Source organism: Oryzias melastigma, linkage group LG12, assembly GCF_002922805.2.
Source record: "Oryzias melastigma strain HK-1 linkage group LG12, ASM292280v2, whole genome shotgun sequence".
NCBI classification, from domain to species: Eukaryota; Metazoa; Chordata; class Actinopteri; order Beloniformes; family Adrianichthyidae; genus Oryzias; species Oryzias melastigma.
Genome location: NC_050523.1, coordinates 2,236,815 through 2,250,066, shown reverse-complemented (window position 1 = coordinate 2,250,066; position 13,252 = coordinate 2,236,815). Strand labels below are relative to the sequence as shown.

At 39.8% G+C, this 13,252-nt stretch overlaps 1 protein-coding gene and 1 long non-coding RNA gene across 6 annotated transcripts in view; one reads left to right on the top strand and one right to left on the bottom strand.

Annotated features, from left to right (window-relative positions):
- clip1b (CAP-GLY domain containing linker protein 1b) overlaps nt 1-4,619 on the top strand; it is a 29,904-nt gene extending 25,285 nt beyond the window's left edge. For 4 of the 5 annotated variants that reach the window (XM_024299432.2, XM_024299435.2, XM_024299431.2 and 1 more), the window contains 7 exons: nt 1,835-1,874; nt 2,029-2,072; nt 2,831-2,930; nt 3,019-3,184; nt 3,258-3,310; nt 3,382-3,494; nt 3,990-4,619. In XM_024299432.2, coding sequence (XP_024155200.1) covers nt 1,835-1,874; nt 2,029-2,072; nt 2,831-2,930; nt 3,019-3,184; nt 3,258-3,310; nt 3,382-3,494; nt 3,990-4,224 — 751 coding nt within the window. In that variant the 3' untranslated portion in view covers nt 4,225-4,619. The remainder of the gene's footprint in view (nt 1-1,834; nt 1,875-2,028; nt 2,073-2,830; nt 2,931-3,018; nt 3,185-3,257; nt 3,311-3,381; nt 3,495-3,989) is intronic. The other variant, XM_024299434.2, reaches the window with a different exon arrangement.
- Nucleotides 4,620-9,890: 5,271 nt separating this feature from the next.
- On the bottom strand, nt 9,891-13,246 carry LOC118599413. The gene is made up of 2 exons (XR_004948747.1): nt 12,362-13,246; nt 9,891-10,191 (listed from the first exon to the last, which is right to left on the bottom strand). It is a non-coding gene; the product is annotated as an uncharacterized LOC118599413 (long non-coding RNA).
- Nucleotides 13,247-13,252: the final 6 nt, after the last annotated feature.

Genomic DNA, 13,252 nt, shown 5'->3' with positions numbered 1-13,252 from the left:
GCGCCGTCCTTCCTCCCTCCGCTGCTCTTACGTAACCGCCTCACTGCTCCTGGAGCCGCCTGGTTCCAACTCTGTCTGTGACATCACTGCGTGCACGAGGGTGTGTGTTTGTGTGTGCGCACGTGCATTTGTCCATGGACACGTTTGTGTTTGTGTGAGTGCGTAACCCTGTGGATACGTGTGTGTGAGTACTAATCCATGCATGTGTTTGTATGTTGGCGTGACCCCATTCACACGTTTGTGTGTGACCGTGTCTTTGTTCCTCAGCTCTGATGTCAGTCAGACGTGGACGTTTTCCTCACAAACATTCGCTTCACGCTGAGTCGTCATTGGCTGATCTGAAAACCAGCAGCTGGGCCGTTCAAGAAGCAGGTTTTGTTTAAACTCTGAATACGTGAACTCTGAGTTTCCAGTTTTAGAGTTTTGAGTCTGTGAACTCTGAGTTCAGGTTTGAACTCTGAATTTGTTTAACCTGTTTCTTGAAACGGACCCCACATCTCTGTCAGCTCCAGCTAAACGAGCGCGATGCCTTCAAGGACCATCATCATGTTTTTAGAGAAAGTCTATTTAGACAAGAAGTATATTAAATAAAAGATTTAAAAAATGTTTTTTCATTGATTGATACGTCTAAAGTCTAAAGTTTGTTCCTAAATCTAACAGTGAGTTCTTAAATATTGTAAACATTCTTCCCTGATTTGACATTTTTTGGTTTCTGTTTCAGCCTGACTTGTATAAACCTTCAACATGTAGCTTTAAAAACAAAACATTGAATCACTCCACTGGATTTCTGATACGAATATGATGTTAAGTCATTACTGATGCACACAGACTAAGGATGAATGAAGTTTATGTCATGGTAGATACTGTCACTTTTATAGAAACGAAACTAAATCTGGTCTATGGACGTCGTGACAATATTTACTTTAACCTCCACATTTTATACTATCAGCTTTTTTTGGTTACCATCAGTTTTTTTCAATAGTTTTTTTAAAACCTGAATATTTTCTAAACCTGCTTTAATCCTTTTTTAGGTTGCTGGAGCCTATTCCAGCCACTCACCTCGGATGCTATTTATTAAGCTTTTATCAATTAAATTTACTCTTATCAGGTAAAAACGTCACTGTCCTAAAGTGTTGTGTATCCGTGTAATCAACCAGAGTTTCTACAGCTCGTGGGTCGAACAGGATAAACATTTATTAAATACTCTAAAAATAGATGTTTAAAACTTTAAAACTGTAACTTTTTAACATAATTATGAACTAGATATATAACATTACCTGTGATAACGCTAGTGTGAATGTTGTGAGCTGAAGCTGCTGACGATGCTGAAATTAATAGCCAGCTAAAATATTAGCTAAATGTCGAATTAGCCAAAAAAACTGAAGAAAAAATAAATTAGCCAAAACAACTAGCATGTAGCTGAAATTTTAGCTAGCTAAACTCCAAAATAGCCTAAAATAGTTTAAAAGTTTAAAACCGTAACTTTTTACCATAATTATTAATAATAAAAACATGTTTTGTCCACATTATACAAGTTAAAAATGAGCACAAGATAACATCGGGCCATAATAACAAAAAAATGAAATTACCTGGAGGGCCGGATCCGGCCCGCGGGCCTTGACTTTGACACGTGTGTTAAAGGGTTAAAAACGAAGTAAGAATGCAGATCCGTCTGCTCAGAAACGCCATTAAAGTCTTCAGTTTGTCAGTTTGAGTACTTGACTTCAGCTCACCAGAATATAACCTAGATCTGTTTGCAGTAGATCTGAACTCACGTCAGTGAAGGTCCCGTCTCAACACTTTACTGCATCACCTCTCCTCTGTTTCCCCCCAGTGAAGAGCTGAAGCTGGCCTCCCACAAGCACCACCGCGAGGTACAGACCCCCCCAAACCCCATGTCTGTGACAGATCTGTGTCCTGTTAATGAAGAGGATTTGATGGAGCTCCGACCTCCTGCTGTGACTCTGCTGGAGCTCACGCAGCTTCAGCTTCTATTTAAAGGCTTCTATTTTTGTGTTTGCTTTGTAGCACAACGAGGAGCAGAACTGTCAGCAGACAGACATGAAGACCAGGTAAGAACTGAAACGCATCTACTTTGTGTGTCTCTCAGTGATTTAGTGTTTAAAGCTGCTGAAAATCCTTCAGTAGATGTTTCAGATGGTCTAGAACGGGGTCTCAAACTGGTTCATGTTCCATGTCTACTAAGCACAATCTTCTGTCTACGCTCCTTTGAGGAAAGCTTTGTATTTGCTTTGGCATGTTTCAGCTTTATGCTTAAAACTTTACATTTGCTATTGTCGTTGGGTCAGGAAAGTCCTTAGCAACAGTTGCTAGCGTCTCGTTTCACAGAAGATATTGCTTAGTAGTGCGTAGACATGAACAAATGTTCAATAAACTTGTTCAGTAGACGTAGACAATGTACCAAAAATAGACAGTGGACACAAAGCATATTTTTGGTACAAATGTGCTGTAATCGCTCTGGGAACTTAAGAAGAACCTTTTCATCTGATGCTTTTTCTACACATTCTCACTCCCAACTCCTCATATATGGACGTACGGCCTCCTCTGAGTCACTTTTGTTTGACCGAAGGTGTGCTGTGGATTTTGGAACCCTGTGTGATTGAGTTTGACACTCCTGATTTAAATGTTTGCAAAGTCACAGGTTCAGGTTGTTATTTAGTAACTGATCCTGAAAGAACTTCTGAGGAACTTCCTTAAAAATGTTTTTTTTGTTTTTGTTTAAATATTAATCAAATTGTCTTTTAGTTTAAGTTAAAAACAAAGATTGTGTTTGCTAGCAGATGCTCACTCGATGCGCCTTTTTCCACAGAGGAATCCTCTCCAGCCGAGACTCAGAAAGAGACGTGAACTTCCAGACGTCCACGGCAGGCTCGGACAAAGACAGGGAGCTGGAGATTCTTCGGAATGAGGTGTCTGCTCTCCTGGAGTCTCCCAGCCTTCCGTCCTTCCTCCTGTCAGCTGCAGGTTTGAAACCCGCCATGTTCTCCATCTCTGCAGATCGAGGTTCTGCGAGGAGAGAACGCCATGACCAAGACGCTGCAGTCGGCCGTGGAGACGCTGGAGAAGGACAAAGCGCAGCTGCAGGGCCGTGTCCGCAGCTTAGAGCAAAGGCTGATGGGAACTCAGGGCTCCGAGGGAGAGGAATGTGAAGCTCCATCCTCAGGTGAGGACGCGTTTCTTCTCAGCCTGAAGTTTGTGGTCCAGCTGGACTTCATGCTGCCGATGCGCTCGTACAGGTGATGCGGCGCTGCAGCGGCTGAGGGAGGAGAAGGAGTTCGCCGAAGGACAGGTGAGACCGCCCTCACTCAGGTCTGGGTCTGGGTTCCATCAGGTGTTAATCTGTACGACTGTCTTTGCCAGATCAACTTCCTGAACAGCGTCATCGTCGACCTGCAGCGGAAAAACGAGGAGCTGAAGATCAAACTGAAGAAGCTCGCTCTGGCCGAGTTCAATGGAAACGACGGAACGGACGGGTGATCATTTCTGATATTTAGTTACTAAGGAAAACATTAAACCTGCCGCCTCTTCAGGGAGAGAAATCTAGGAAATCTCCTCTAGAGCAGAGATGTTTTGGTCCATTCCTCCTGTAGATCTCCTCTAGAGCAGAGATGTTTTGGTCCATTCCTCCATCAGATCTCCTCTAGAGCAGAGATGTTTTGGTCCATTCCTCCATCAGATCTCCTCTAGAGCAGTGATGTTTTGGTCCAATCCTCCATTCAGATCTCCTCTAGAGCAGTGATGTTTTGGTCCATTCCTCCTGTAGATCTCCTCTAGAGCAGTGATGTTTTGGTCCAATCCTCCATTCAGATCTCCTTTAGAGCAATGATCTTTTAAAAGAATGATAAAATTAATTGTTTTATTCAAAAGTTGACATCCACTCTGTGACTTTAAACTCTTTCATTTAAATTTCTTTAAATTTTACCGATCACTCCTTCAATGTTTCTTGAATGTTTCTCCTTGTGTCACAGGCTCGGCGAGGGCGTACCGAAGCGTGAGAAGAAGGCGACGCCGCGCCTGTTCTGCGACATCTGCGACTGCTTCGACCTCCACGACACCGAGGACTGCCCAACTCAGGCGCAGAGCCCCGACTCCGTCCCTCACTCCACGTACCGCGGAAACCCCGCCAACGAGAGGCCCTACTGCGACATCTGCGAGGCCTTCGGTCACGCCACCGAGTCCTGCAACGATGACCAGACCTTTTGAGGCGTTCCCCACAATCCCCCAGATACGTCCAAAATGTATTTTTATACCATATTTATGCACAACAGTAGCCACTGTCCGGGTCTGAAGCGGATGAAATGCAGAATGCTCATCCAAATATGCTGCTTATGTGCAATATTGATGTTTATGACACTTTTGGTTTGTTTCCAGCAGAAGTCACACCTGCTGCTTTTACGCTTTTATTGTTGTAGGCAACAAAGTGATGCAACACAAGCGAGCACAACTAAAGGGAAAATGAGGATGTTCACCTCAACACTGTGGACTGTTTTATTATTCAGTCTAGGAGCTGCTCTGAGGGAATCTACTGACCACTGAAGATAACTCAATAATTACAAAACACCTGAAACGTACACATAAATACTGTATATCAATCAAGAGCTGCTTTTCATGAAATGTCTCCTGAAGCCACTAGAGGTCAGTATTGTGTCACTTAAAAGTAAAGTGATCCACCAAAATAGCATTCAGAATACATGCATATATATCTATTTATATCTTTACATTTATTAGTTTTTAAATCATTTGTGTATTTCTGCGTTTATTTTTTTAAATTATAAGTCATTTTTAGCCCCTCCTATCAGTGGTTCCCAACCCCCGGGCCATGGATCGGTACCGGACAGTTGGTACCGGGTCACACTATTTCTACTCTGATTCTAAAGGAAGTTTTATTTTGAAAAACTACTGGATTCTCTCCACCACATCAAGTCGCTCGGTCACAAATTAAAAATACATCCATTAATTCTTAAAGCAGCTGAGCCGACCAATAAATTATAATCTCCAAGCAAAGAAAAGTAAACAAAAAGTTGGAAAATTAATTTTGGCAGGAAATAGAAGAAGAGCCCTTAACTTCAAAATAAAAGAACACAAAAACTAGGAATTTTTTATGGGGTCAAATCGGGATCTGCTTGAAGTGAATTAAAAAACAGATTGTAAATTTGAAAATAAATTAAATATGAAAACACATTTCTAAATCTGAAAAGAAAAATGAAAATCAGAAAATAAAATTTTACATTTGCAAAAAAAAATGGAAAATTTGAAAAAAAAGTTGAAAATGTGAAAATAAAATGGAAAATTTGAAGGAAAAAAAAATTAAACTTGAAAATGAAATTATACATTTGAAAAAAATATTGAAAATTGTTAAAAATAAAATGGTAAATTAAAAAAAATGTTAATGTGTAACTTGAATAAAAAAATTAAACCCAAAAGCCTAACAATTAAAAAAATATATATATTTTGTGGCTTTAAGTTTATTGAGACGAAAACTTGAAATCTGTGTTGAAACTGAAAACTGAGAGCAAAGAAAGAGGGAGAAACAAAAAATAGTTGAAAAATAAAAAAATACACTTTTTTAAAATTTGGTAACACTTTTAGGTTTGATTTTTTTTTCATTTATTTCTTTAAATTTACAATTATTTCTTATTTTCAACTTTTTTTTTCAAATTTAAAATCAAGTTTTTTGTTCACTTTAAGCTGATCCTAATTTGACCCCATAGAAATATGGATTTATTGTAATTTCCACAGATCATTATATTAATATTCAGTTCATGGCGTCTGTCTGATGTCAGGAGGACGAAGCTAATAAAGTTATTCAAACGGTGGATTCACGTTTATGATTATATTTAAAAACACAAAGTTTCACTCACCAAGTTTTTGGCATTTATCCGTCGCACCTTAAAATCCGGACGAGGCTGAAGTTGGAGTCTGATTTTTTTTAGCTTCCACTTTAACATTTATGGGTTCAGGAGTCCCCAAACTACGGCCCGTTTTAGGCTAATTTGGAGCTTCGCTAATTTTTCAGCTACATGCTAGCTGTTTGGGTTTATTTAGGATTTTTTCAGGTTTTTAGGCTAATTTGGAGCTTAGCTAATATTTTAGCTTTATGTTGTTTTACTAAATGTTTTGACTTTATGCTGTTTTGGCTATATGACACATTTTACCAGTTTTTTTAGGCTTATTTGGCATCTAGCTAATATTTTAGCCACATGCTAGCTGTTTTGGCTAATTTAGGCTTTTTTCAGTTTTTTAGGATAATTTGGAGTTTAGCTAATATTTCAGCCTGAAGTTAGCTGTTTTGGCTAAATTAGACATTTTTATATTTTTATGGCTAATTTAGCATTTAGCTAATATTTCAGCTACATGCTAGATGTTTTGTCTAATTTTGACTTTTTCTCAAATTGTTAGGCTATTTAGCATTTAGCTAATATTTCAGCTATGTGCTCGTCGTTTTGGCAAATTTAGAATTTTTTTTTCAATTTTTTAGTCTAATTTGGCATTTCGCTAATATTTTAGCTAGCTATCAGTTTCCCTGTTTTTAGCTATCAGCTTCAGCCATTTCAGCTTTTAGCTTCAGCATTTTCAGCTATCAGCTTCAGCATTTTCAGCTATCAGCTTCAGCATCTTTAGCTATCAGCACTAGCATCTTCAGCGGCCAAATTCAGCTTAAAGCATTCAGACTAGCATTATATCACAGCTAATGCTATATATAGTTTTAAAATGTTTGAGTATTATTTTTACTATGAAGATCACAGAAATGAATAGCTTAAAATTTGGCTGGGTGACTTTCTGTAAAACCATAAATGTTTAAGCTGTGATACTTACACTTATTCTGCCCCCATCAGAGAAGAAAACAGTTCTGTGGTCCTCAATAGAAAAAGTTTGGCGACTCCTGGGTTAGATAGTTATTGAGTTTATGAATAAAGTCAATCTGACGCCCACTTCAGCCTCGTTCATGAAAAACTTGTCCATCATTTAACTGATTTGTGGCCAGAAAAATGTTAGAGACCACAGCTCTATAAAACACTGCCAAGTAAAACTTCAATCTACCGTTTTATGTTGAAAATGTTTATTTCTATTAAGATTTCACTCACTTTTAGAGTTTCTTACATGGAAAAATGACAAACCTTTAAGGTACATTTGTACAGAAGTTTTTAAATCATCTTCCAGATAAAAGGATGTTCTTTATGCAAAGTAAGGAATGATATAAGCATTGCTAATATTTGAAGCTACATGTTAATCAAACTCCAAAAACTTTGATTTTTTTTGGTCTGGAAAACGTAACCAAAATCTTTCTCGTATGTTGATGGAAAACATGGAAATCTTTTGAAAGAACATAAACCTACACCTTTGTGTGGTAAAAGTTTCTTTTTTTAAACAGAAAATAAAAATAAAAAACATTTTTAAATTAGAATATATTTTTGAAATAGTCTGAAAATGTGATTTTATTCTTCTGGTTTTGATTACCTCAGAAAGCTTCAGGTGTCTGAACATAATTTGAACCTTTTTAAACGACACTATGCACCAGCTCTAAATTTAAGAATAAAAGTTTGTTTTTTAAACGTGTTGATTTACGGTCAACTGGTTTTGATGGTTGACTGTTTCCCTGGTGGAGGACGAACGTCTTTCACTCTTCAGTGTTGATGACCTGAATTATTGCTGCTCAGTTTCAGGATTTTTCATTATTATTAGCCAGAACTGAACCCAAACGTAGGAACCTCAGCCGACTTGGTTTTGCACTTTCCACTTTAAATTGACCAGAACGACTAAACCCAAGCGGACGCTATGAAGGAAGTCCGCGCCGACGCTTTTGCACCGACCCGCTGTTGCACTGCCCTCTAATGCTGAACGTTTGAGAAGTCTGATTATTCACGTAAACCGCTTCCATTTCTGGAGTTGTGATGCTGATGCTTTACGTCTGACCTCTCCAAGTTTTAACTGCAGGAAGTTTATCGTGAGTCAAAGTTGTGTTCACATCGCCAATTCCTTACTATAAAAGTTTGGACGTGCACGTCTCAAGCATCCGCATTCGAAATTCTCGCGATCATGTGACTACACAACCATCTTCAGGCTAAATAACCTGCAGCCAATCAGAATTCACTCCAATTATGATATAAGACAAGACAGGTTTTCCAGATATTTTCAATATATTTTCTTTAGTTCTTATTAAAGTGAGAAATTCCTAACATGTCAAACTGATCCTTTGAGTTCTGTATCGACGTGTTTTCTTGTTTCTAAAGCACAACTTTGGATCATATCGAATCTTTTTCTGTGATTCATTAAAGTCTTGATCCAATGTGTTGTAAATACCGACCAGAACCTTTATTCTGTGGACACGGTGGGACCGAGAGAGCTTTCCTCCGACTTCTTTAGTGGGACTGGTTATAATAAAGCATTCTGTGGTACAAGCTCCGTGGAAATGTCTGTTGGACACGAGGAAATCCAAGATTTGAAACGATATTTGATAGTACCCTTCAAATTAAAGACTTGGTTAGAGGGAAACAGACGTTGAATATTTTTGTGAGAGTTGATCGTCTGGGCGCCATCTTTAACCGACTTTTCAGAAAGAGGAGTTCCTCAGGGCCATCCGCCCCAGGTTTGGTGCTTGTGCCACAAAATGCTCGATTTGTCGGGAATATCAACCGAACCGGCTCCACTATTTCCACTGTAAAGGCAACTCTTTGTACAGATTGGACAGCTGTGTACTTTGTAAGTGATGAGTCTAACTATTAGTGTTTTGTTTCATGTTACAGCTTCAGACGACATCAGTGGTTTGAAACGGTTTACAGACGTGTGACATGTTTTCTATGTGCCGTTTACTTCCAAACTATTAATAAAAACCCAAACTTTCCTTTCACTCTCATGTGTTACTTCCAGAGTTTAGCAGAAACACTTTGGAAATCAAATAAAAGAAAAAAGTGGCTTTTCCATCTTTATTTAAGAGCTTCTGGATTTTTCCCTGGTATGTGTGAAAACTCACTTTCAGGAAGCATTCGTGGAATTTTAACGGAGTAAACGAAATTGTGAAGGCTGCAGACGCTGAGCTCCAACAAACCCTTTCAAAGCACAGTCACGCGCACGCTCCATTAAAGGGTAACCAAACCCTAAATCAGGGGTATTCAAGTCCAGGCCTCGAGGGCCGGTGTCCTACATGTTTTCCAACCAACCTTCCATTGAAGCTCCTTATTGGCTGCTAATTTCCAGGATAAGGTATGTTTAGCCAATAAGGAGCTTCAATGGAAGGTTGGTTGGAAAACATGTAGGACACCGGCCCTCGAGGCCTGGATTTGAATACCCCTGCCCTAAATCAACGTTTTTTGGCTGTTGACTTCTATAAATGGGACTTTAAAAGTGCTGCCTGTTGCTTAATGTTTTACAAATTAAGATAAACTTGTTTAATTCATGAAAATGGTGTCAAAAACTGTCTGTGTGCTGCCCCCCACAGGTTGAGACGAGGTATTGCAGTTATATTTTAGTGTGACGTCATCAAGCTCTGCAGCTCCAGTATAAAGCCCCGCCCATCTTTGATTCTGTTGTTTACCGTTAGGCTCGTAGCCACGGCTATTGCAATAGAAATAAAATCTACTGGCTTACACAACTTTTCAGTAGAAAGTCCTGGTGGTGGATTTAGTGAACATTTCACTCTGGATTGTTTGTTTAATACGTTAGCCTTTATTAGCTATGATGCTAGCAGCATTTTACCGCTCTCAGACACGCTGCAAACCCTCCGCTGTTTTTTTAATTCAACACAACTGTGACAAACACTCAATATTGAAGACCAGCGTACGTTAAATAAAGCTAACCTAATTGTCAATCATGGATCAAAGCCACACCTCTGCCGCTCAGTCCAGCTCACTGGCCCTGCCCCCTTTTTGGGCTTCTTTTTCCCTTCAAATCTGGGCTTAGAATGGAGTCAGACTCCAACTGCCTGTTTGGTGACCCTTTAAAGGTGCTGTGCAGCAGCACAGAATTTTACTTTCTGGCTCAGAAAAAGACGTTTTCTGTCATGAGGGAAACCATTAGTGAGCAACAGGAACATCTTACTGCATGAAAACACAACACAGCAACCAGTTTTAACTTATTTACAAAAGTTTAACTTTAAGGTGCTGTTTAGAAATCTCCCGTTTTTCCCTCCACCTCCAGGTTCTTCTCAGCCGTCTTCTCTGACCTCTCCTGAGCCTAGAAAACAAAAGCAGGAAATGATTTTTCTAACCTTGACAGCTGCTCTTTTTTGTCCGTATTTTTATATTATCAATGTCTTCTTGTGTGAAATGTTTCTGACCTTACGTGCATCGTTATCAATCCTGATCGATCATTTCAGTGAGTTTGTGCTGCTATAACTTGTGCTTAGAATGTAAATAGGTCGGAAATCAGAATTTGTGTTTGTTTTGGACAAATCAAAGTTGTTTCTGTTTACAGCTGAAACATTACTGGTTTCTAAACTTTTAAGAAAAACTGAAAATTGGGGGAGGGGGTATAAAAAAAAATTGAAAAATACTCAAAATTTAAGAAATCAAAAACATAAAACTGTTACAAAAAACGTAATTATAAAGTCAGTTGGTTTGTATTTTCCATTTTTGCTTTTTTTTTTAATGTTTCTCTCCTTTGATGACGTCATAACCTCTGTCACCCAATGTCAATCATGAACCAGTAACCATGAGGCTCTTTCACCACAAGATGCTTCAGTAACCATAGCTGTGTTTCCAACACACTTACCGTGTCGGTAAAACTTTATTTTAATGCTAGAAATGTTGAAAAAACAGAATCACATCGTTTCCATTCAATCATAATTATGCGACTCGTGCAATAATGAATAATCTACAGCAGATACAGTCACATTTCTGACTGAGTAGCACTCATCATCTATCAAAGGAGACGTCGGCGTCTTATTCAGGCAGTGGAGCGGCAATGATGAAAGGAAACGGATGAAGGGATTCTGGGAAATTCTAGAGGAGCTGTGGATCCAACAGTTCCACGACCCGCTCAACTTTTTATGAGCTGTGATGCTGACGGGCCTCCTGTGGCGCCCTCTGTCCAGCGCCCAGGGCACTGCACAACTAAACGGTATTCAGAGTTTGATCATGTGACTCATTTAGTTTTAAAAAAGTTTTTCTATTTAGAACAAACGATTATTTTAATAGTCGACTAATCACCGATTATTTTTCCAGATTAGTCGACTAATCGGGTCATGTTCAAACTGGATGTAAAACACACATCTTAACCATCATTAGCTTTAAGCTAACTAAAAACTAGATGTATAGCATTACCTGTGATAATGCTAGTGCGAATGCTGTAAGCTGAATTTGGCCTCTGAAGATGCTGAAAATGAAAGCTAAAAACGCTGAAGCTGATAGTCAGCTAAAATATGTTTTATTAGAGATTTACTTAAAATAAGTCGTTTTAAGATCAAATGACTCAACAGGAAATTCAAGATATTTTGTTTTTAAACTAAATTTTACTGAAAAGTTTAGTTTTAAGTTCAAACAACTTTATTTATCCCCGAGGAGCAATTCTATTTTGTTTCCCTGGAATCTAGTTTTAAACTAGAACTGGACAAAAATACAGAGATTTATTGTTTCTGCTGTGCAGATCTGCATCTCTGCTTTGAATCTTATTCCGTTTTGGAGTAAATTTGTTAGTTTTGCTAAAATTAGAGTTAAATTATTTATTGACATGACTGCAGAGGAAAAAACAACAGAGCCAGGAAGGAAATGAGGAGGTACAGCCTGAAAACTTAAAAAAAAATTAGCCAAAAAATCTAGCATGTAGCTGAAATATTAGCTAAACTCTAAAATAGCCTAAAAAATCGTAGTAAATTCCAAAATAGTCCAGAAAGCTAGCAGAATGCCAATTTTTAAAACTTTAAAACCTTAACTTTTTAACATAATTATGAATAATAAAAATGCAGGAATATTATTCCAGAATAAATTAATTTAAACCTTAAATAACTTTCAATATTTTACTCTCCATAAAAATATATTTGTCAAAATTAAACAAGTTAGAAATGAGCTCAAGATAACATCGGGTCATTAATAACAATAAAATAAAATGATCTGGAGGGTCGGATAGGATTAGCCGGAGGGCCGGATCCGGCCCCCGGGCCTTGACTTTGACACACGTGACGTATAATCTGGTTTTTGGGGTCAGCAGGTTCCCCCTGCTCTGCTCCCACCGTCGTCAGGACAAACGCTCACGTTTGGGGCTTCTTGCTCAAACACAGTTGGGATGGATGAGCCGAGCACATTTCTGTTTCTCAAACATTTATCAAACCGACTGGCGTGCGGGATCTTCACGCCGTCGTGCTGCAGCTCCATCTTCTCATGTGTGAGGACATTTTATTTGTAATTACATTTACAGTGATGGATGATGGCGTCACGCCCACAGACTCTGTCCTCCCGTCTTCTTCTCACGCTCGGATGGGACTGAATGCCGCTTCAGTCTTCCAGGTCTTGGAGGACGCGCCGGCGTGTTCCTGCAGCCGTGTGAGCCGCTCCCCAGCTGCATCCACGCCGCCGTGTTTTCTGCTTTTCCACACCAACAGCAGGGAAAGGGCGGAGGGACTGAGTGTTATTCTAGGTCAGCCATTTCCCTGGAATGTTGCGCCTGCTGCCAAGGAGAAGTCACTGCAAAGGAATGCACACACAACACTGCAGGATGACTTAAAAAGGCCTGAGAGCTGGAGCCAGTGTTCCTCACAACACCCACAGTCCCAACAGAAAACCTGAGCTGGACATGTTTCTATGAATGAGGCAGAATCTGCTTTTGTTCCTGCTTCAGAGCGGCGGCGGGCCGTGGAGTCACGGAGGGTCACACAGCCTCCATCCTGCGACATTGTGAAATGACTGCAGCAGATTGTGTGTTATTGTACAATGCGGCAGGTCGTGGGGGAGGAAGGAGGAAGGAGGAAGGCAGCTGCAGAGTGAGGAGTGTGGAGGTAGTGCTGGTGGGGTGACACACACAGAGACGAAGGGAGAAAAAAAAGGGAAGTCTCAGGAACCGGTTTCCAGGGCAACGGAGGTCTGAGAAACACAGGCAGGTTGGACTTTTTCTTTTTCCACGCTGCACTGCCCTCTGGCACCCCACCACAGACACCATTAACGGGGGCGGCCTCTGCAGCTTCCAGAGGTGCATGCAAGCGGCATGCTGCAGATGCATGGATCAAACATCATCATTCTGCAGGTGACGTCAGGCGGGAAGCTTTTATCTCCCGCTTAAACGATGCTTCTCTGATCTGGAGTCA